Raw genomic sequence first — 19,897 nt, forward strand, 5'->3', positions numbered from 1 at the left:
GGAGCAGTCAACCGAGCTACACAGCGATTTTTACATGTATAAACATATGATTTGGTTTTATTTTAAAATTTTATAGAATGTGCCGGCTGCGTGTTCCGGCTGTGTCTATTTATCTACAAAATGTATATAAAAATGCGTATATTTTATCTATAGCTAATAATACTTGACACGTGTGTGTACATACCTATATCACAGTACCTGTGTGCGCACACACTGCTCACGTCTTATCCCTACGTTACACATCCTCGCGTCTCTGTGTTGTACCTTCAGGTGCTTCTTCACACGCACAGTTCCCACGTACCCGCTCCCTACGTGTGCACTCGGGAACAGGTGTAAACACAGACAGACACACACACGTGTGCCGGGATAAGGCAGCTCTGTTTGCAGTGAGGCAGACCTGCCCATCTCCCTGTCCGTCCGTGCCGACGGACCCGCGGCTGAGAACGGACGCGCTCAGCGCACATGGCCACGCCCCCATCGACCACGCCCCCATCGACCACGCCCCCGTAACCACGCCCCCAGAAAGTCACGCCCCGCCCCTCGCCCCGCCCCTCACGGTGCCCGTCCCGCCATGGCCTCCGCCGGCGGCCCCGACCCGGAGCGGCCGCACCCCAAACCCTTCCTCATCGGCGTCAGCGGCGGCACCGCCAGCGGAAAGGTGAGACCCGCCGCGTTCGGGGTCTGTCGGGGCTGAGCTCCTCTCCCCGGGCGCCCCGCGGACCGCGGGAGCTGCGTGGAGCCCGCCCGGGCATCGCCGGTGCCGCTTCCCCCCCCCCCCCCGCAGGAGGGGCTGGGCTGGGCCCGGGCCCGGCTGAGCCCCCGTCCCGCTCAGTCCACAGTGTGCGAGAAGATCATGGAGCTGCTGGGGCAGAACGAGGTGGAGCAGCGGCAGCGGAAGGTGCTGATCCTGAGCCAGGACAGCTTCTACAAGGTGCTGACGGCCGAGCAGCAGGCCAAGGCGCTCAAGGGGCAGTACAACTTCGACCACCCGGGTGAGCCCCGCGCCGTTGACCCCGGAGCAGGGTGTGCTTGGAGCACGGCAAGGGCCTGTCGGAAATGGGAAGTGCTGGAGAGCAGAAATGCTCTCTCCCCCCCACCACCCACCAAAACATCCGTTCGTCCTTCCCTCGTGCCCGTTGTTACTGACGGCTGGCACTGCCCTCCTGCAGCCATGGAGAGCTGCGGAGCATCCCGGCCTGCTCCCGGCTCCGGAGAGGCTCTGTAATGCACCACATCATTCCCCAAATCCTTTCCTTATGCTTCTTGTCTGCACAAACAGCTGCTCCCCTGGCCCGGGGGAGGATTGCAGGCGGGACAGGGATCTGCCCTTGGCTGCAGTCTGGTGCTGCTGTGGGTGCACAGGGGCGGGTACTGGAAACCATTAAGAATGCCTGAGGTTTTCCAACTGGCTCTTGACTAACAGAGTTGCACGAAACTATACAATTACCGAGTGGTTTGGTGAAACCAACTTCACCTTTGGGATCTTAATTTTATTGTGTTGTAGTTGATTATAAACAGCAAATTGCCTCTTCCCTATCTTTATAACCAAGCACAGCAGTTGTCGCTCAGGCAGGGAATGTTGGCTGCTGGTAGGAAAGAATAAGCCATAAGTTCTTTTTTTCCTGGTGAAACACGGGGCAAAGAGATTTTCCTTTGGGTCTGGAAAAATCTGGGCAGAACATTTGATGCAGCAGCATCTGACGCTCCTCCTCTTTGAATCTTCCTCTCACAGATGCTTTTGATAACGATTTGATGCATTCAACCCTGAAAAATATTGTTGAGGGCAAAACAGTTGAGGTACCAACGTACGACTTCGTGACACATTCTCGGTAGGTTCTGGTTTTGTGTCAAGCCTCAGGTGGTGTCTGTGGGTGTCCCAGCCTGGGGATGGGTCTCTTGGTGCTGATGTGACACCCATTTAACAGTGTGCTGTGGGTGTTTTCTCCTGGCAGGCTGGCAGAGACGACGGTGGTCTACCCTGCTGACGTCGTCCTCTTTGAGGGGATCCTGGTTTTCTACAATCAGGACATTCGGGACATGTTCCACCTCCGCCTCTTTGTGGACACGGACTCGGATGTGCGGCTGTCCCGCCGAGGTAACGGCTCCGCCAGCACGGGCAGCGCCAGCTCGTGCTCCTTATCCACCCTCGGCCATGTGGCAACACTCAGGGGTTTTATCTCCCCATCCCAGTTCTGCGAGATATGAAACGTGGGAGGGACCTTGAGCAGATCCTCACCCAGTACACCACCTTTGTCAAGCCTGCCTTTGAGGAGTTCTGCTTACCGGTAGGGAATGTTTCAATAATTTGATTTATGGGGTTTTTTCTGGGGACTGGGGAGAGGAGCAGGGTCATCTGGGGATTAACTGCGCTGTAGACACAGCAGAGTGGACTCTTGGTATTTTGGTATTTGTATTTCACAAATCCCACGCTCTCCCCTCTGCCTCATGTCTTCAACCATTCCCAGCTGGTTGTTAAGGAACTGAAATGGTCCCTTCTGCTGGTGAAGCACCGTGGAAATGCCTCCAGCACATTTCCTCACTGCTGGCTGCTGGGGCTATTTTAGCATGGGCCCCTCTGACTAAAACACTCCCACTCTCCGTTTATTCTTAAGACTTGTAGGAAGAAAAAAGAGCTTGGTTTCCAGCAGCCTCTCTCCAAGGGAACACTGGGGAAAACCTGGGGCAGACCATTCTAGCACTGTTTGTTGTACTATATAGTGCAGGGACAATTTAGGTGCTCACATAACCAAATTAATTTGTAAAAAACCCTTTGAGAACAAAATCCTGTATGTGGATTAAATAAGCTGGAAAAGGCTAACTCAGGCTCCTCCTGCTCTAGATCAAAGGAATTCTGGGGCTGTAAAAGTTCTCGTTAGAAATGCTGAATTTTGCCAGCTTTTTTCCAAGTAGTGGGGGAAGAAAAAGCAGGAGTGCTGTGGTGGTAAAGATCAATAAAATCTTATCAGAGGCAGACAGGAATTTCACATGCACATTGGGTACCTTGGCTCTCAGCAGAGATTTAGCAATGGCTTATGAAACACTGATTAGAACCAGCTCTTGGCAAACAGACCTTACCTGAAGTGGTCAATATTTGAAGGCAGCTCAGAAGTGTAAAAACAAGGGCTCTACACCTGACCTGCTGCTTCTACCTGGTGATTCTTTGCAAAGGGGCAGTAAGAACAATCCCTGGCCTTAAATCCAGTGCACGTTAGCCACAGTGATGTCCTAATTAATTTAGGTGTAATCATGACTGAGAGCTTTAACTTACAACCCTGGAAGAAACAGAAACCCTCCCTCTTTGCCCCAGTTTTCTGGCCTTTGGTCACTCCTTCCTAGAATGAAGCTGACTTTTCCATTAACAGCCTCCACCACTGTTCCTGTTTTTCAGACAAAGAAGTATGCAGATGTGATCATCCCCCGAGGAGTTGACAACATGGGTAAAAGGGAGTTGGGTTCTCTGATTTCCTTGGGGAGACACCCTTGGGGTTGGGAAGAGAACGAGTGGCATGTGCTTCTAAGGAAAGGTGTTTTGCTGGAGGGCTGGAGGGGAGGGAGCTGCTCAGCCTGTGGAGGTCTGACCTCGCTGCAGACAGCAGGCAGAGTTTCATTTAAGGGCTTGTTAAAACTTGAGCAGAGCAGGGCTGGATGCTCCACATTTTCTAGATAACTCAGCCAGGAAAGCCTTCACGTCCCACATTTCCCATTCCTCTCTGCAGTTGCTATAAACCTCATAGTTCAGCACATTCAGGACATCCTGAACGGAGACATCTGCAAGTGGCAGCGAGGGGCGATGAATGGGCACGGCCGGACCTACAAGCGCCCGTTCCCGGAGCCCACGGAGAGCAGCAGTGTCCTGGCGGCAGGAAAACGCTCCCACCTGGAGTCCAGCAGCCGTCCACACTAACCTGGGTTTGCCTCTGGTCCAGACCAACGCTGAAGACAACTTTGGGAAAGGACTTCGACAGAATGGTTGGTGAAGTGCCCTTTAAATCGTCCTGGCAGTGGAGGGGATCCTGGTGTGAACCTTCTCACAGAGGGGAGAGGATGGAGTTGGCCATCGGCCCCTCTCCCCTCCAAACCCCTCCCTTTTCTCCCTAAGATGTCTGGAATTATGTTACTTGATGAACTGGTTAAAGGCAGTGCTACTTGCCTTTTTTTAATTTTCAAAATGAGATCTACTGCTGAAGACTTCCCTGAAAATTAAGCACTATCAGGTGATTAGTAAGATACCCCATTTCCCTGATGATGGGCTTCCTTAGCAGGAAAATTATCTGCCTCTTGGGGTTTTTTTTCCTCTATCCCTGTTAATTTTAAGAAGCAGATGCAGCCCTTACTCTTCTCCACCTCGTTGGCACCTTAAGTTCTGGCCTTGCTGTGCTGCTGGCCAGCCTGTGGGGGCAGGGGGTTTGACTTGTAGGGGGCATCTCTGCCCTGAGATAAGGGTGAGACAGAGGCTGTCTGGGAGAAATGGGAACTTGCAGTTCACCAGGGACAGGCCCAAGAAGTTTATTGTCTCTTGATTCCTAATTTATTCCTTTCTAAGCTCCCAAGTCTAGCTACACTGTATGATTATTTTTTTGTACCCAAACAGTCGCCTTTACCACACTTACTGAATGTGTGAGCTCCAGCTGGATTGAGTTGCTCATGGAAACAGAAACCTGACCTTGTCAGTATTAGTGTCTTTTAGTGCATTTCTGTACTGCTGGTTGCAAATTCTGCTGGGCAGAATCCGTCCACGTCCAGAGATGGCTGGTGAGACCAGCAAGGGGGGAAGCTGGGAATGGCAGGACCCTCCTCCTGCTGGCACAGGCAGCTGCCTGGACATGTTGTGCCCTCAGACAGGATCAGAGAGCTTGCCTTGCACTCCAGCAGCTTAAACTCAAGAATGTCTGGTTTTCTAAAACAAGCAGACAAGAAGTATAAACAGTGACATCCCAGTTTCTGTAGTTTACCCCAGATAAGTGATTACAGTAAAGTGTCTGGAAAAAGAAAAAAATCTGAAATGAAGTGCTGGTTGGACCTTTGAAATTGTCCTTGTGATACCATTCTTGAGTCTGGACTTATGGTGTAATTTTAAGAATAAGGGTGGGAGGGAAATGTTATTAAGAGGAACTTTTTCATACTTGCTAGTTTTCTAAAAGCAGCATCTGGCTGTGTTGGTTGTGGGTGTCTTACTTTGGCTAATAAACAAATGAACGAACAGTGATCAAAAATGACCATTTTATATAAAAGGTAATTGTACTACTTGGACTACATCAGCAAAAAGGTACAGAAAGGACACTGCTGGAGGAGCTCTTGCACTCAACAGAATTGTTACCTTTAGTTCTGTCATGGCTGAAGATTTAGAAAAAAAAAAAAAGAAGAAACTTAAGAACTGCAGTCTGCACTTTCATCGCTGTAGTCTTTTCAACACTGGAAAGGGGTGAAGGTTTGGTATCTCAGTGATCTCCTCAGCTGAGTGGTACTTCTGCAGTGCCCAGGAGAAGGCAGGTCATTTCCTGACTGCTGCTGGGTGCTGTTTAGCTCAGGGTGACAGACTTAGACTATGAGCTACTGCACTGAAGCATTAGCTCTCAGGGCTGATTACAGTAGGAGCAAAATAGTCACTAAACCCTACTTTGAATGACTGTGGTGTTGGATCATACCTTCCTCTGGAGGCCAGGGGGGAGCTCAAAGCATTTGTTAGAGCCTTGAATAGCGTTTGTTAGAGCTGTGAGGAACTCCACAAAGAGCCCCTGCTCTGTGGGGCTGCTGTTCTGGGCAGCTTTGTGCTGTATTAAAGGACCTGCTGCTGCAGCCCCATGGAGATAACAAATGGGATGTGGCCAAGGTACTGTAACCCTGGTTAAATAACTAGAGCCATTACAAGTTCCCCACTGGGCAATCCTAGTCCTTCACCTCTGCCTTCCCCCTTCTCTGTGAATTCCTCTGCTAGAACAGGCCAGGCCATGGTTTGGGTTGCAGTGTTTTTACCCTGAACCCACGTGCACAAGTTAGAGCAGGTTTCCTTCTCAGCAGGATTAGTCCTACCTTGCCCAGAGTTCCTCTTCCCGTGGGATTTGAGGTGTAACCCTGCAGCCCAGTAAATACAATACAGCCATGGCTGGTAACAGGCCTCAGGCTTCACATCAATGCCACAAGGCCAGAGGATTCTTCTGGCTCTGGCTGACTTCCTGGCTTGCCCAAAGCCTTGTTTTAGCTTGTTTAGCTGTAACAGTAATTTTCTAATGTCTTTTTATTTTTGCTTCTTAAAAATGATGGTTATGCCAAATGATTACACATAGATAATAGTAACAAGTCATTATTCTATGCAGAATGAACTATTTATAAATGTGGCTTAATGCTGTATTTACATAAATAGGATGATAGCAGAGCAGTGAAAGTGGGGGCAAATAATGCATTGTTGAGGAATAGAGTCATGGGATGGTGCTGAAGGCTGCAGGGCCAGTTACTGATTGTTAAAGAATGGATAAGCTTCAGAGCGTGGAAAACCTTTTTTTTTTAGGAGTATCAAGAGAAAAATATCTGATGTGTTGGAGAGTGCCCATTTTTTGTAACTTTTATCATGGAATTGTAGACCAAGGTGCTGGGAAACACATGAAATAGCCCTCAGTGAAATGCAGTGCAAGAAGGAAGAAACCACCACTGTCAGAAAGAGGAAGAAGAAATTGTTGCAGCATGTTCTTCCCAGTAAAGGAGCCTGGGATGCTGTTGCCTGAAGTCAGCAACCTTCAGGCCCCGAGGGGCAGTGGAAGGGTGAATGTAACAGGGGCAGAAACTGGGAACTGTGCTCATAAATGTATTCCTGTTGAGAGCTTTTCTGTAACAGTGCTCTTTTCTTTTCCTGTAATCGTTAGATCTGGACTACTGTCAATTACTTGATCGGACTGTTAAGATTTCAGTTATACTAACAATAAATCCTTGGCTTTGCACAAAAGGTGTTTCCTTTTGGCTGTAACACAATTGTAGCAGTCACTGTTTTCGGATGAGGATGTTCCAGCTGTCCTTCCAGCGCAAGTCCTTGAGTTCCGTCACGGACAGCGCGGGCTGCCCGTAGGTCACGGGGCTGAAGGTGCAGTAGACAAAGTACACTGAGGAGAACCAGGCTACAATCAGTGCACTGAACATGCTCTTGAGCAGCACAGACCTGGGATGAGAGCGGGAAAGAGCAGTCAAGTTACATCAAAGCTGGATGAACACTTCATCCAAAAGGAAGACCTACACCTGGCCTGTTTCTCTAAAGACAAATGACAGAGTGTGGCCTCTGCTGGAAAAACCACTGCTCTCCCTGCAGCAGCTTGTCCAGGTGACAGCCCTGGAGAAAAGAACTGTGTCACTTCCCTTGTTAAAGAGAACTGTCTCTGTTAAAGCAAATACCTGCAGAGATGATCACCGAGGTGCTGCAACACGACGGGAATCAGGAGAATCTGGAATGTGAGGGCAGGCAGGTAGTGGTACAGGAAAAGCGTTTTCTCCATCAGGAAGAAGGGCAGGTAGTTCACAACCCAGCCTCCACCACAGACACCCCCAGCTGACACCCAGAGCTGCCAGGAATCTGCAGGAGATGGGAGATGGCATCTCAGAGCAGAGCAAGCCACAACCCTCCACCTGGACACACACACACAGTGGAATCAGACCTTCAGGGATGTCATAAATCCTCCTCCTCCGTCGTATCAAGTACCACAGGGACAGACACATGTAGACCAGAGCAGCAGCATTAGCTGAAGCCCAGGTGACAACATTCCCAAGGAGGTGGATCTGGGCCTGCAGGATAGTTGATGGTCAGCCAGAAGCAGTGGTTCTTTTAAGTAAGTTTAAATATTACGTACACATACTTGCTAAATTAAACCTCAGAATGTGCCTGGCTAGTAACCTGGAACAAAGCTGGCTGATAAACTTTGCTGCTTTAAGACTCTTTTGTAATGGAAGGCATTTGAAAAATGCTATTGGAGATGAACTCATCTTCTAAATAGAATCAATAATGGAAACTATTAAACTGCAGTTTACCTTTAAAAAAAAGTTCAGGAAGACATGATTTAATTAAAAGTCACTACTGTCAAAGCTGTATCTCATGCTAAAATAAAAACCTCAACCCTCAGGGAAAATACATTAGCAGAGGAAGAGTCCTTGGCTGGAACTGCAGCCCTGCTCGGACTCCCACTCCTGGAGCTCACATGTGAACTGAAGTCTCCTTTCTCACCCCATTCACAGTTACTTCTGCCTCTTGTACTTACCCCAGAGGTGGGGTGGAGCCAGTAGGCAATATTTGTGTCCATTGTGATCCAGTCCAGAGCAGAGGAGCTGTACTTATGTTCTGTGTCTTCATTTTTTAATGTGAGTATTTTCCACTAGAAAAAAAAAGGAAACAAAGCTTTCAGAATGGGAGCAACAGGTGGTTGAACAGTTCTAGATATAAGTTCCTAAGTTCCTAACCTGGGAGTGGAGAAAGATTTTGCCTATCTCACATGGATACTAATCAATACAAAGGCTTTATTTTGTTCTTATATAATGCACTTTCCATGTAACACACATTACAGTTCAGTTTCATGCAGCTTCTGAGGGCACAACAGATTTTCCTCCCCCTTTTTTGTTACACAATCACTTGGGTATTCATTGCTGAACAGCACAGGTCTCTAATGCCCTTATAAGTGCATTCTGAAATATTTTTTTTTCAGTGAGGAAGCCAGACTATCAGCAAGGAATAAACAATGGCTCCTTAGGCTCAGAGTCTGCAGATATGCTCAGGTTTCTGCTCTGCACCAGGAGGAAAGATGAAGGGAATAAGAAGACACTCACCTGCAATTCTGTGAACTTTGCCATGAAGCTGAGGTTTTTACTGATGTCCATCTGTGTGGGAGAGTGGAGTTCCACTTCCCTCTCTTTTTGCTCTTGGCCTGGAAGAAAACAGCACAGCTCAGAAATAACGACATAACGGGCAGAAAGCTGGAGAGGGAAGCACACAGGATATACTCCTGGCTCCTCACTCCCCCAGGAGCCCTTCTCCAATACATCATCCAACTGCAACAGTGCTCTAAGGGAATTTTTAAGGATTCTGACATCATGACAGGGCCAACTGAACACACATACACACAGAACCACCTTCCCATCAACATGAAGTGTTCCCCAGTCACAGAAATCTGCTGAGAACGTACTTTTCCCGTATCTGTGCTCTTCCACATTCCACAGCATGCTCTGGTGGTAGCCTTTGGACAGCTTCTCTCCAACCACCTCCAGCTGCCGGTACCCCCACTCAGGCAGAGATGCTCCACTGAGCTGTAAGTGAAAGATGGCTGTGAACTTACAGTGCTGCCAACCTGAACTTCAGGATGGAAGTTCCCAGGCCCTGCCTGGGAGGCCAGCAAGGGATTGCTAGAAAGTGTATGTGAAGAGTCACCATGCAGCGCTCTCTCAACAAATGCTACAGCCATAAAGTCAGTGATTCTGGCAAACTCTGTGAAGAAAAAGATCCTTAACTACTCCAGCTGCTGTCACGTGCTACTCACAGACTCAGCATCAAATTCTAAGCCTCAGCAGTGTACAGTGGTCAACCTCCTGAGAAGCAGGACAGCTCTGATGCTGAAAAGGGATGAAATACAAGTACCTAAAACACATGCTGTTTTTTTGTCACCCTGAGCAAGTTTATTGTTTCCTTTTATTTACTTATTTGGTTATTTTTGTAGTTGTTTATTTATTTGGGAGCAGAGAGAGGAGTAGTTTGTGAGAATACAAGCACTGCATGAAACAAAAGCTGTAGCACATAAACATAAGCCCACTTACCTTTAGCACTGCAGAGGTGTTGACATGAACAAACCTCACTTCTGAAAGAATTGTCTTCCACACATCTGTGTCAGACTCCCGATTTACAATCTCCTACAACAGAAAGATGGCTTTGGATTGTCATGTTGTCCCAGCTGTTTCTGCTGGAACATGATCAGCTCCTCCCCTCCCTTTGACCACTCACCACTCTCCAGAGGTTCTGTGCTGGCATGGAGATGTTATAATCAATATAGCAGGAAACTTCCTGGGAGTGGGGGCTCAGAGGGGCAGCAACATCATGCCTAGAAGACAAATTAAATAAGATACTCCACCACCGTTTCCCAAATTCATATAAAAAGCAAAACCATATGGGATTGGTTTAGACTGGATTCAGTAATAAAGTGAAAATAACTCTCTTATACAGATTGCACTGTTTACTGTGAGAGAGAGCACTCCCCAAAAGCCAGAGCTGCCAGGAACAGGCTCAGAGGAAGCCAATGCAGATGCCTGCGATGCCAGGCTGAAGAACAAGCACTGATTGTGACAAACAGAGACGCTGTTCACTGGGCTTTCCAATAATGAACAAATTAGGTTTGGAAGGGACATGGCAAAACCCAAGTTCAGAGCAGCCCCCTTCCTAATCTGAATGATATTCAAGCAGTCAGGAGGCAATTTCATACTGCAGGCTTTCAACACAGGCAAGAATCTGTGGCAATGAGCCACAGCACACTGGATTCTCCAACACATCCTCCTAACTTCCAGAGCACATCCTTCATGCAGGAGTATGCCAACAAAATCAATTGAGTTGTCTCTGGGTTAAGTTACACAAAATATTAAATCCCTGCACCTGCCTGGAGGGGGGGCAGTGAAGGATGAAGGCTCACGGAGGGGACTCTGTTTAGGAATCTGCAGAACTACCATGAAATGGGAACACGGGAAAAACCATCACCGGTCCCTCGTAGAGAGGACCAGAAACAGTGACAGCCACTGAGCAATTTGTGATTAAGATCAAATCCCACTGCCAAGTCAGCTGCAAAAAATAAATAAGCACAGAGCATCCTCCCTCTGGGCCACAGGGATGGCTTATGGAAGAACTAACCACACGAGGTCCCTCCTTGCCCCACTTCAATCAGTGAGTAACAGGCAGTTTATGGCACATCTGAATGCAAAGTCACTGTGCTTCACCCCCTGAAGGGTTACTCTGAGACACAACACAGCAGAGTGAGGCAGGACTGGCAGAGCAGAGGAAGAGGAAGGGACTTACGTGTTGAGGTAGCGGGTTGTGATGCCGTGGACCAGCTGCACAATGTGTCCGTGCCTGACGGGCCGGGGGGGGTTACTCACCACCAGCTGCTGCCTGGTGAAGTGATACCCAAGAGGAAATGGTTAAATCTCACATATATCTTTATATATAACACAACCTTGTTGTGACCAAACTGTCAGGTCAAGAAGCTGCAGGCAGGGACAGATATTTAAGCAGGAAGATGAGAAATTAAAGCAATATATAGATTGTACCAGAATGGAAACAAAGCTCATCAAGGGAAAGGTGAGCTAAGGGCACAGTGAGTCAGAGGATCAGTAATGGGATACTGACACCGCAGGCATTAGGTCAGTGGTCTGAATCCAGGTCAGTCAGGAGTGAATTAAGGTTATTCCCATCCCACAGCTGTTTGGTGGCTTCTGTGGAACAAGTGAGTGCTTCAGTGAGTCTCACAAGTGCTGTACTACAGCTGCTGTCACTTTGGCAGAATTATAAGAGAGATCAATGGCTTTCTCCACCATGCAGGCCAAACTCTCATCTTCCTTCTGGACTTCTGGCAAGGGAGAACACTGCAGTTCATCAAACTGCTGCCTGTATTTTGCTGTTCTATAGAAGGACTTTGCACCTGTTTGTAGGAGTCTTGAGTTTGAAGAATTTTAAGAATATATTAGGTTTCTGTACTTCTGGTAGAGTCCCTACTTGAAAGGTTTGCACCATGGACAAACTTTCCCAACATAGATATGATTTATAATGACACACAGCCCTTCTAGGAGGACTCTTTATACAGTTCCCAGAGCAACATAAGAAACCTAGAAAAGCAACTTTTTGATCAATATGAAATTATATCACTCAAGGGCTTTTACTGGCAAAACAAGAACAAAGAGTCGTGCTCTGCACTGACAGTGACAATGGCAAAACACTTCAGCACAAATCAGGCCTCTCAGGTACAGGTACCACTTGGAATCCCTCCCCATGTAGCTCATCCAACACTTTTAATACAAAGAACTACTCATTTTGCAAAAGTGATTTCTACTTTCTTCTGAGACTCATCCAAGTTTGATAAAACTCACCAAGGCACTCTAATGCCATGGCTCACACACTTCAAAAAGCAGAACTCCCCTTTCATGCAAAGCACCTGAAGAATTTACACTGGTCCTGTGAGTCTTTCAAAAAGTTTCCCTTGTGCACAGCACAGCCCACGTTCTGGCAGGAGCAGTTCAGACAGGATTTCAGAGTCCTCAATGGTTTTACCACATTGAGGAGGATCCTGCAAGGAGCTGCCTTTACCAACTCTGCAGCTGCAATCACTTACTCAGATCACACATGGCCTCTGCACCCATAAGCAGAGAAGACTTATGTTCAAGCCAAGCTATGCCTTGGTTCTGGAAGCATGTAGCTTGCATTGAAATCTCTTACATACTCACGTTCCAGGATCTTTGACAATCCACCAGTTGTTCACATCCTTGAAGGGATAGCAGGTCACCTGCTGTTGATGGGAACTCCCTCGGCCATTCTCATACCTGCACAGAGAGTTAAAAACCCCACAGAAGTGTAAGGGTACATTTCTGTGCTCACCAGCAACACAAACCAGCACCAGATCACTGGCTCCATCCTACAGAGCACAGGGAATCTAAAGCATTAATGAAGACATTGCCAGGACACAAACCACGATACTTGGACTGGCAGGTGAAGCACCAGAGCATCCTTTCACCCAGATTCCTCACCTGATGGGGTAAGTGTTCGTGTGAGAGTGGAGCCAACACTGCATGGGCTTGCCCAGCACGTTCCGCAGGGTGATCTGAGAGCCATAGGCCACCTCTAAGGGCTGGCCCTGAGTGATCCGAGCCAGCCCACCCTGAGAAGGGCAAGGACAGGATAAGTAGAAAGAAGAAGAAACAACTCAGAGGCTATTTAAATTCTATTATGAGTCACCTGTCACTTTAACACAGCAGACCTTAGCACAGTGCCTTCTCATTTGATTTCATCTACAAAAGTCAAGTCTTGCAACACCGTACTCAGAAGACAGTAAATACACCAATGCCTAAAAGACTGCAGGGTCTCGGGGAATATCCCTAAAGCCATGCTGTTCTAAAGGACAGACTATGCACTCTTCTACAGAAAATCATACTGTTATCCTGTAGTGTACCATGTCATCACTCAAGAGTTCAGTACTGTATTGACTTCTGTGGAGTTTCCTGTAAGAAGGGACAAATCTTCTGCAGAAGAGTGAAAATATTGTTCTTGGTTCACTGGGAAAACAGCTTTTCATCTGTTATTAGGATTTCAGTCATTATTGCTTCATCTTAAAGCAGTACTACAGCAGCAAAGTGGTTAAATGACATAAAAGGAACAAATATGCAGGATCAAGGGAACAGGATTGCACACCTTTCTTCTAATAATGAACATAAGACAGCTTTTCCCTTTTTCTCCCTAATAAATCAGTTCCATGGCCACATTTCCTTTACCTCTAAGCTGGCTTGGAAAGCACTTGTCATGATCTGGTCGTGAGGCCCAGAGCGATACAGCAGAGCCAAGTGGACATAGAAGAAGGACAGGTACATCACCACTGGGATGAGGAGGAGGGCCAGTCCCCGGGCTAGGAAATGGCACAGCAAGGAAACCTGGGGGAACAGGGAAAACTCACTGGTTTCATCCTCCAGATACGAAAAATATTAAAAATAACAGTGCACTTGGCTCGTTTTGTTTGTCTTTTCTAGGTTTCCCCCACCCCCCTCATTCAGCTGTAACTTTGTGGACAACTGGATAACTTCCACTGAGGATGTGAACTGCAGCTAGCAAAAGGTATGTGAGACAGTGTAGGTTTTGAGTCACAAATCACCAAGACGTGGAAGAGAGCAGAAAAGCCAGTCACACACACGTGTTTTTCTTAAAACTTAACTCCATCTTCCCCAGCAAAAAAGCTGGGAACTGTTCTTTGAAAGGAGGGTTTCCCTACAAGGAATTTTAGCAGAAAACCCAGCTACAGTCAGCATTGTTATCTGTGGGCCCCTGGCTGGTTCCTGCACTGAAAAGTTACACAGCATATTCTGCGTGTTGTAGTACCTACATTTGACAAGGTCTGGTCTCCTATCATGTGCCAGAAGTGCAGCCCTGCAATGGCCAAGAGCAGCATATAGGTAAACAGGCCCATGTATTTCACTCTGAGAAGAAAGTGCATAAAAAATGAACAAGGTTAAAAACTACACAACTACCTAATATAAGCTATAAATATTCAAACTTTCCCTTGAACAGGAGGCAATAAAGTCCACGTAAGACACCATCGCTTACCCAACTGCACATGAACAGGCTACTCCAGTCAGCATGAGCCAAAACCACCATCTTCCAGAGAAGGATCTTAAAGATAAATGTATTAAATCACTTGCTGAGTTTGCTTTAAAGATAATTTTACTACACTAAATATTACTTTATCCTCTGCAAGGATCAAAGAACAAAAAAGACAAGTATCTCTAAATTCAGTGCATGTAAACAGTAATAAAGGAGCATTAAGTGACCTGTTATCTTTAGTGGTTATGTGCATAGAAGGAAACCTTCCAATAAAAAATGTGGGTGGGCAAAGAAGTGCTCCCAAGGGATTTTACTTCTATTGTAAAATAAAAAAAAAAACAACCTTGCTAAGAGTTAAAACAGTCTTTAATGCTGCTGAGAAAACTTCTGGAGCAGCAAAGCATTGGGTTTTACAGACAGATTAAGTCAACTACACAATGGTGAAATGACTTATAGAAAAAAAACCACACAGTTTGTGACCAAAAAAGTCATCACAATCCAGCTTTACCTGTGCCTCTGCAAATTGTAGAACTTCAGGTAGGACAAAACCGCAAGTAGGATAAAAAAAATCAATATTGATTCCAGGAGCATGAACCTTGACTGAGTGATCAGAGAGTTCTCTGTGGGAAAAGAGAGATAGACACAAAATTAGAGAAATTTATCTACAGGCAACTGCTACCTCAGACAATTGCACTGTTATCCAACAGAAGGACCTGCCAATTCCTACTGGCTGTAGTGGGGAGGTGCTGGCTTTATAAGGGACTAAAACCTTCCAGCAGGAGCAAAGCACAAGGCCATAACTGTCTCCAAGACAAAGAGGTGAGCAAGCAGTAAACTCTGGCAGGAGGCAGATAAAGCTGCTGTGCTTCCTACAAAGGTAAAGAAAACCAATGCTGGTAAATCCAGAGAGGTGCTTCTCCAGGCAGTCAGGGCAGTGAGCCCAGCAGGCAATGAGCACAACAACAAATCTGCAAGACAAGGAGCTGCAAGGAGCCAGAATCAGAGCAGTCGGTAGCTAGGAGAGGCTTCTCTTATCAGGCTGCTAAAGTGCTGCTGAGAGGCTCTTGCCCTTTGAGGCAGCTGCCAGCAGCCCCTCAGAGAAACAAAATGAACTGAGCTGAACACACCAGAACAGAGTCAAACCACAGTGCTAAGGACACAGGCTGGTTTGCTGCAGTTTGCAGATGAAGAAATCAGATGAGCTCTGACTGAGAGCAGGGTTGTCCTGCTGTTAAAAACCAATATGTTGCAACTCATCCTGTAAACCTCTGAGGGAGGGAGTACAGGCCTCCTTGGATACAAGAAATGTGGTTTTCTGTGAAGCTGTTAAGGCTGCTCACTTTGCTTAGTACTGAAGTGAACTTGTATAAAGCCCAGAAGGGCAGTCTGCTGCAGAGCTGTGAGGATAGAGAGGGCCAGGGAGCTCAGCACAGACTGACACAGGCCAGGCATGAATGTGGGCTCCAACATGTTGTCAGTGTTCTGTGGGGAGATACTACTCCAGCCTTCTATGCACCCTAAAAATCCCTGAGGGGAAAAGGGACTCATCCCCATGCATGAAAAATGGGTCTCAGTGGAATAATCTTACCTAAGAGGATCAGAAGAGCAGCTCCAAGTGCAGCACAGTGGGAGAAGTGCAGTTCCACCAGGATCTGGTAGGCTAAAGGCACACAGAGAGCACCAGCCAGGGCTGGCAGGAGCCGCAGGGACCACACAGGAACGTTCATGGTGTATTCTGGAACAGGAGACAACACAATGACCGACTGGAAACTTAACTGCAGAGAGCACAGACCACTATAGAACTCCTTAGTTGTTGAATCTAATGCTGACTTGTGCTAATTTATTGTCCATCTTGTACTGCTTAAGCTGTTTTAGCTGAATTTAAAAAATCTGGAATCACAGCGCCTTGTATTTCTGTTTGAGACCTGCAGAAGACTTATTGAAAAGGAGAAGGGAAGGTGTCAGGTAAAGTGTTATTTTCACTAGTCAGGCAAAAGGAATCTGTCAGCCCCTGAAATTCTCCTTTTCTCAAAAGAATGAGTCAGTTAAAAACAGCTCTTACCAGCTCCAATCCTGTTCCATAAGAAGTTTCCATCAAATCCTCCTAAGTAACCTACAACATAAGCAACAATTCAGAACTTCCAGTCTCAAAACAAGTACAAAAACTGCTGCTAAATTGGGAACCATTTCCCAAACACACAGCTTTTCCAGGCATGAGGGCCCCCTTTCCCAAAAGGGTCCTCTTTGATAGTGATCTGCCTGCAGCAGTGCTTGAGAATGTGCAGAGGCACAAAGAATATAAATTGGGAACGACAGATTCTCAGTGACAAAGTCAGATGTATATTTAATCTCCCTGTCCCATACAGACACTTTCATGTTGTGCATATCTCAGCTACAGAAAGGAACTCAGGCCTGAGAGTGTTTGTTGTCTATGTCTTGTCTCCAGCAGTTCTCATCTCACCCTTCTCTTTATCCAAAGGATTGGATAACAGTGAGGTAACGGATACATGGATCCATCACCTCCACTCTACTCGTACAACAGCCTCCTAACAATACAAAATAAAAGAAAACCCACTTCTCTCTACATCAAAATCTCTCATCTGCCTTGTGCTTTTCCCCAGTAACTGGATCTGACAACTCATTTTTAACCAGCACTTCTGTCTCCCACAGCAACAGGCAACAGGCACTTCCCAGTTCCAGGAGACCCTACCTCCCAAGGCCAGCAGCATGTGGCCAAAAGGTGGGCCACTGTCATCCACAAAGAAGATCCTCTTCATGTAGAGCGACACGAACTGGCCATAATAAACTTCATCAAAACTGAAACACAAAAGGCAGAAATATGCCAAATCTAACTGGAATTATCCTGCAGGGACACCAGGAAAGCAAATACTGACTTGTTGGCAGAAAGTTAACGAAGAACTGAGGGTTTACACCTTTACCTTCCCCTCGGGAAGTTGGATTAGGGAAACACTATCACTGTATTGGGATTGTTCATCCTGGAAAAGAGAAGGGACAGGGGTGACCTAATTGTGGCCTCCCAGTACCTGAAGGGAGCCTACAGGAAAGATGGAGAGAGACTACAAGGGCCTAGAGTGACAGGACAAGGGGAATGGCTTCACACTGACAGGGAGTAGCTTTAGATTAGATATTAGGAAGAAATTGTTCCCTGTGAGGGTGGGGAGGCCCTGGCACAGGTTGCCCAGAGAAGCTGTGGCTGCCCCATCCCTGGAAGTGTCCAAGGTCAGGTTGGACAGAGCTTGGAGCAACCTGGAATAGTGGAAGGTGTCCCTGCCCGTGACAGGGGGTTGGAATGAAATGAGCTTTAAAGTCCCTTCCAACCCAAACCATTCTGTGATTCTGTGATTTACAGAGGCTGACATCAGTCAAGCTCTGCCCTTCTGCTCCTGCATTCTTACTCATAAAGGTTTAAAAAACAAGCCTGTGTCATTCAAGCAGAAAATAAACTCTTCTACTCACACCACAGCCCGTGGATAACAGAGCCCCCAAAGGCGAGTTATTAATGCCATCACAGTCAGGGCCACGAGGTTCACGTTGATCTCTGCAGTGACCACAACAGGCTCCTTCAGAAACCCCAACATCCTGTCAAAGGTGTGTCCAAACCTCAGGAGCAGAAGAGAAGAGCAGCATCACCCTTTGGTTCACAGTGAGCTGAACATCACTTAACAGAAAGCATCACTCCAACTTCTGCTACAAGTAGCTCATGGTAACTCGTTTCCCAAAGTTCTCTTGCTCTCTAAATTTGTGTGTTTCTGTTGGATCTGCAGGAGCAACTGCAAAAATCAAATTACTAAACTGACACATTTTTCATCTCCCCTGCTTCTGCCTGCAGTCCTAAGCTGGAAACCTTGCTTATTCTTCCACTGGTTCTGCAGGAATACAACAGCTTAATTCCAGTCTATATTCTGCTTTGTACAAAACAAAGCTCCCAACCCAAATTCTGATGTTATTGATGGATAAACCAGGTGCTCAGGCACCAGGTGAGCACAGTACCTGAGCTTTTTAGAGCTCAGGTAGCTTTAAAAAAATAGTTATTTCCTTGCAAACAGAGGTATTTCTTTGCAGGTGGGGAAGGGGACAGACAGAACCCACGAACACCCTCTGCTTTAAAAAGCTGCTTACTGGAGCACAGATGTAGGTGCTGTAGGAAGCAGAACTGCTGAAAGCTAGGTCAGAAAATAGCAGGGAATCAGTGCTATGTCTCCTCACTCACCTCAACACAACGGAAAGTTACCAGAACAAATCCATCTGCGTGGCTTTGATCAGGGCAGAACAAAGCGAGATGTGAGCACATCACCACCCTCCAGAGCGGTGCCACTGGCCTGGTTTCTCTCTGCCTATCAAACACAGAGAACGCACTTTTTCAGGGGCCCCTGGCAGAGTTTTGCTCCCACCTGTTCTCTGTCACCGCCTCACAGATTCCCTGAGAGCACACGATGGCCAGGACTGTGCTGATCCCTGCGGCACAGGCTGGCCCTGGCCCCGGGGCAGGTGTGCAGCACCACCTCGTGCTCCTCCTCAGGGCACCACCAGCCCCTCTACCAGGCTCTGCACCCCCTTCTGAGGGGGGAGCAGCACCACTGACCCCCAGCCCAGCCTTGGCCCCTCTCGGGAGCTCCCCGGGGGGCAGCAGGACTGACCCCACACCTCACCCTTAGAGGGTCACCAGGACCCACCACCCAGGCTGTGCCCAGCCCTGGACCCCTCCTGGAGCGTTTTTGGGGGCAGAGGACCCGCCACCAGGCCTCCCCCCCTGCGGGGGCATCACCCACCCCCCGTTCCGAGCCGGGGGGGGCAGAGGAGGCACGAACCCCCCTCCCAGGCCCTGACGTGAGGGGGCTGCGGGACCAGCGGCACCGCAGTGCAGGGACAGGGATCGGGATCACCATCCCGGATCAGGACCGGGATCGGGATCGCGGTCAGGCCAGGGACCAGGATCAGGAGTGAGACCAGGACCAGGATAAGGACCAGGACTGGGACTAGGACCAAGATCGGGACCTGGACCAGGACCAGGACCAGGATGGGGATGAGAACCAGGACCAGGATCGGGACGAGAACGTGGACCTGGACCAAGACCAGGACCGGGAAGACGACAGGGACCGGGGCTAGGACTGGGATCGGGACCGGGATCAGGACCGGGACGACTCCCCCACCCCTCTGGGCCCCCCTCGCGCCGGGGGGCGTGGCCACTCCGCGCGCTGCGCTCTTCCCGCCCCCTACCTGGCGGCGCCGGACGTGACGTCAGGCTCACGTGACAGCCGTGGGGCGGGGCCAAGGGAAGACCCGGATGGGTTGCCATGGCAACACCCCGCGTGTGGCGGCCCGGCCCAGGGCCCGCCATGACGGGGTCCCAAAAGCCGTTACGCCCCCGTCCCTGCACTGGGACACCAGTGTTGTGGCCACCTCCATTCATTCAAGCTAAAACCCCCCCAAGTATCTAACAGAATCAGTTAGGTTGGAATTGAGTCCAACGTATGACCCAACACCCCCATATCAACTAGACCCGAGCACTCACTGCCCCGTCCAGGCGTTCCTTAAACACCCTCAGCGATGGTGGTTCCACCCTGTCCCTGAGCA

The 19,897-nt window shown here is 48.2% G+C and overlaps 2 protein-coding genes across 5 annotated transcripts; one reads left to right on the forward strand and one right to left on the reverse strand.

The window, feature by feature from the left end:
* Positions 1 to 533: 533 nt before the first annotated feature.
* On the forward strand, positions 534 to 6,937 carry UCK1 (uridine-cytidine kinase 1). Its single transcript, XM_051808226.1, has 7 exons — positions 534 to 658; positions 833 to 992; positions 1,733 to 1,829; positions 1,953 to 2,095; positions 2,191 to 2,285; positions 3,389 to 3,437; positions 3,717 to 6,937. The coding sequence occupies exons 1-7, from the start codon at positions 572 to 574 to the stop codon at positions 3,902 to 3,904; spliced, it is 819 nt and encodes a 272-aa protein (XP_051664186.1). The 5' UTR covers positions 534 to 571; the 3' UTR covers positions 3,905 to 6,937.
* POMT1 (protein O-mannosyltransferase 1) lies at positions 5,204 to 19,565 on the reverse strand. 4 transcript variants are annotated; one of them, XM_051808224.1, is made up of 21 exons: positions 19,541 to 19,565; positions 18,534 to 18,657; positions 17,780 to 17,923; positions 17,013 to 17,119; positions 16,365 to 16,415; positions 15,891 to 16,037; positions 14,811 to 14,922; positions 14,306 to 14,371; positions 14,085 to 14,178; positions 13,483 to 13,638; positions 12,742 to 12,872; positions 12,442 to 12,537; positions 11,021 to 11,113; positions 9,962 to 10,058; positions 9,778 to 9,870; positions 9,153 to 9,273; positions 8,797 to 8,894; positions 8,235 to 8,348; positions 7,638 to 7,764; positions 7,378 to 7,555; positions 5,204 to 7,147 (listed from the first exon to the last, which is right to left on the reverse strand). In XM_051808224.1, exons 3-21 carry the CDS (start codon positions 17,899 to 17,901, stop codon positions 6,973 to 6,975), a joined length of 2,178 nt encoding a protein of 725 aa, XP_051664184.1. In that variant the 5' UTR covers positions 17,902 to 17,923; positions 18,534 to 18,657; positions 19,541 to 19,565; the 3' UTR covers positions 5,204 to 6,972. The 4 variants fall into 4 exon arrangements, with proteins under 4 accessions (XP_051664184.1, XP_051664182.1, XP_051664183.1 ...); XM_051808222.1 differs by lacking the exon at positions 19,541 to 19,565 and adding an exon at positions 19,331 to 19,519; XM_051808223.1 differs by lacking the exon at positions 19,541 to 19,565 and adding an exon at positions 19,289 to 19,519.
* Positions 19,566 to 19,897: the final 332 nt, after the last annotated feature.

Source organism: Manacus candei, unplaced genomic scaffold (assembly GCF_025592945.1).
Source record: "Manacus candei isolate 608988 ecotype Guabito, Panama unplaced genomic scaffold, ASM2559294v1 h1tg000071l, whole genome shotgun sequence".
Lineage (NCBI taxonomy): Eukaryota > Metazoa > Chordata > Aves > Passeriformes > Pipridae > Manacus > Manacus candei.

Coding starts and splice junctions, on each gene's coding strand:
- POMT1 (XM_051808224.1), bottom strand. CDS start 17,901: ATGTTGGGGTTTCTGAAGGAGCCTGTTGTGGTCACTGCAGAGATCAAC. Junction 14,179..14,305: donor GCCTGTTCATGTGCAGTTGG/GTAAGCGATGGT, acceptor CTTTCTTCTCAG/AGTGAAATACATGGGCCTGT. Junction 10,059..11,020: donor ACAACCCGCTACCTCAACAC/GTAAGTCCCTTC, acceptor TTTGTCTTCTAG/GCATGATGTTGCTGCCCCTC.
- UCK1 (XM_051808226.1), top strand. CDS start 572: ATGGCCTCCGCCGGCGGCCCCGACCCGGAGCGGCCGCACCCCAAACCC. Junction 993..1,732: donor GTACAACTTCGACCACCCGG/GTGAGCCCCGCG, acceptor TTCCTCTCACAG/ATGCTTTTGATAACGATTTG. Junction 1,830..1,952: donor GACTTCGTGACACATTCTCG/GTAGGTTCTGGT, acceptor TTCTCCTGGCAG/GCTGGCAGAGACGACGGTGG.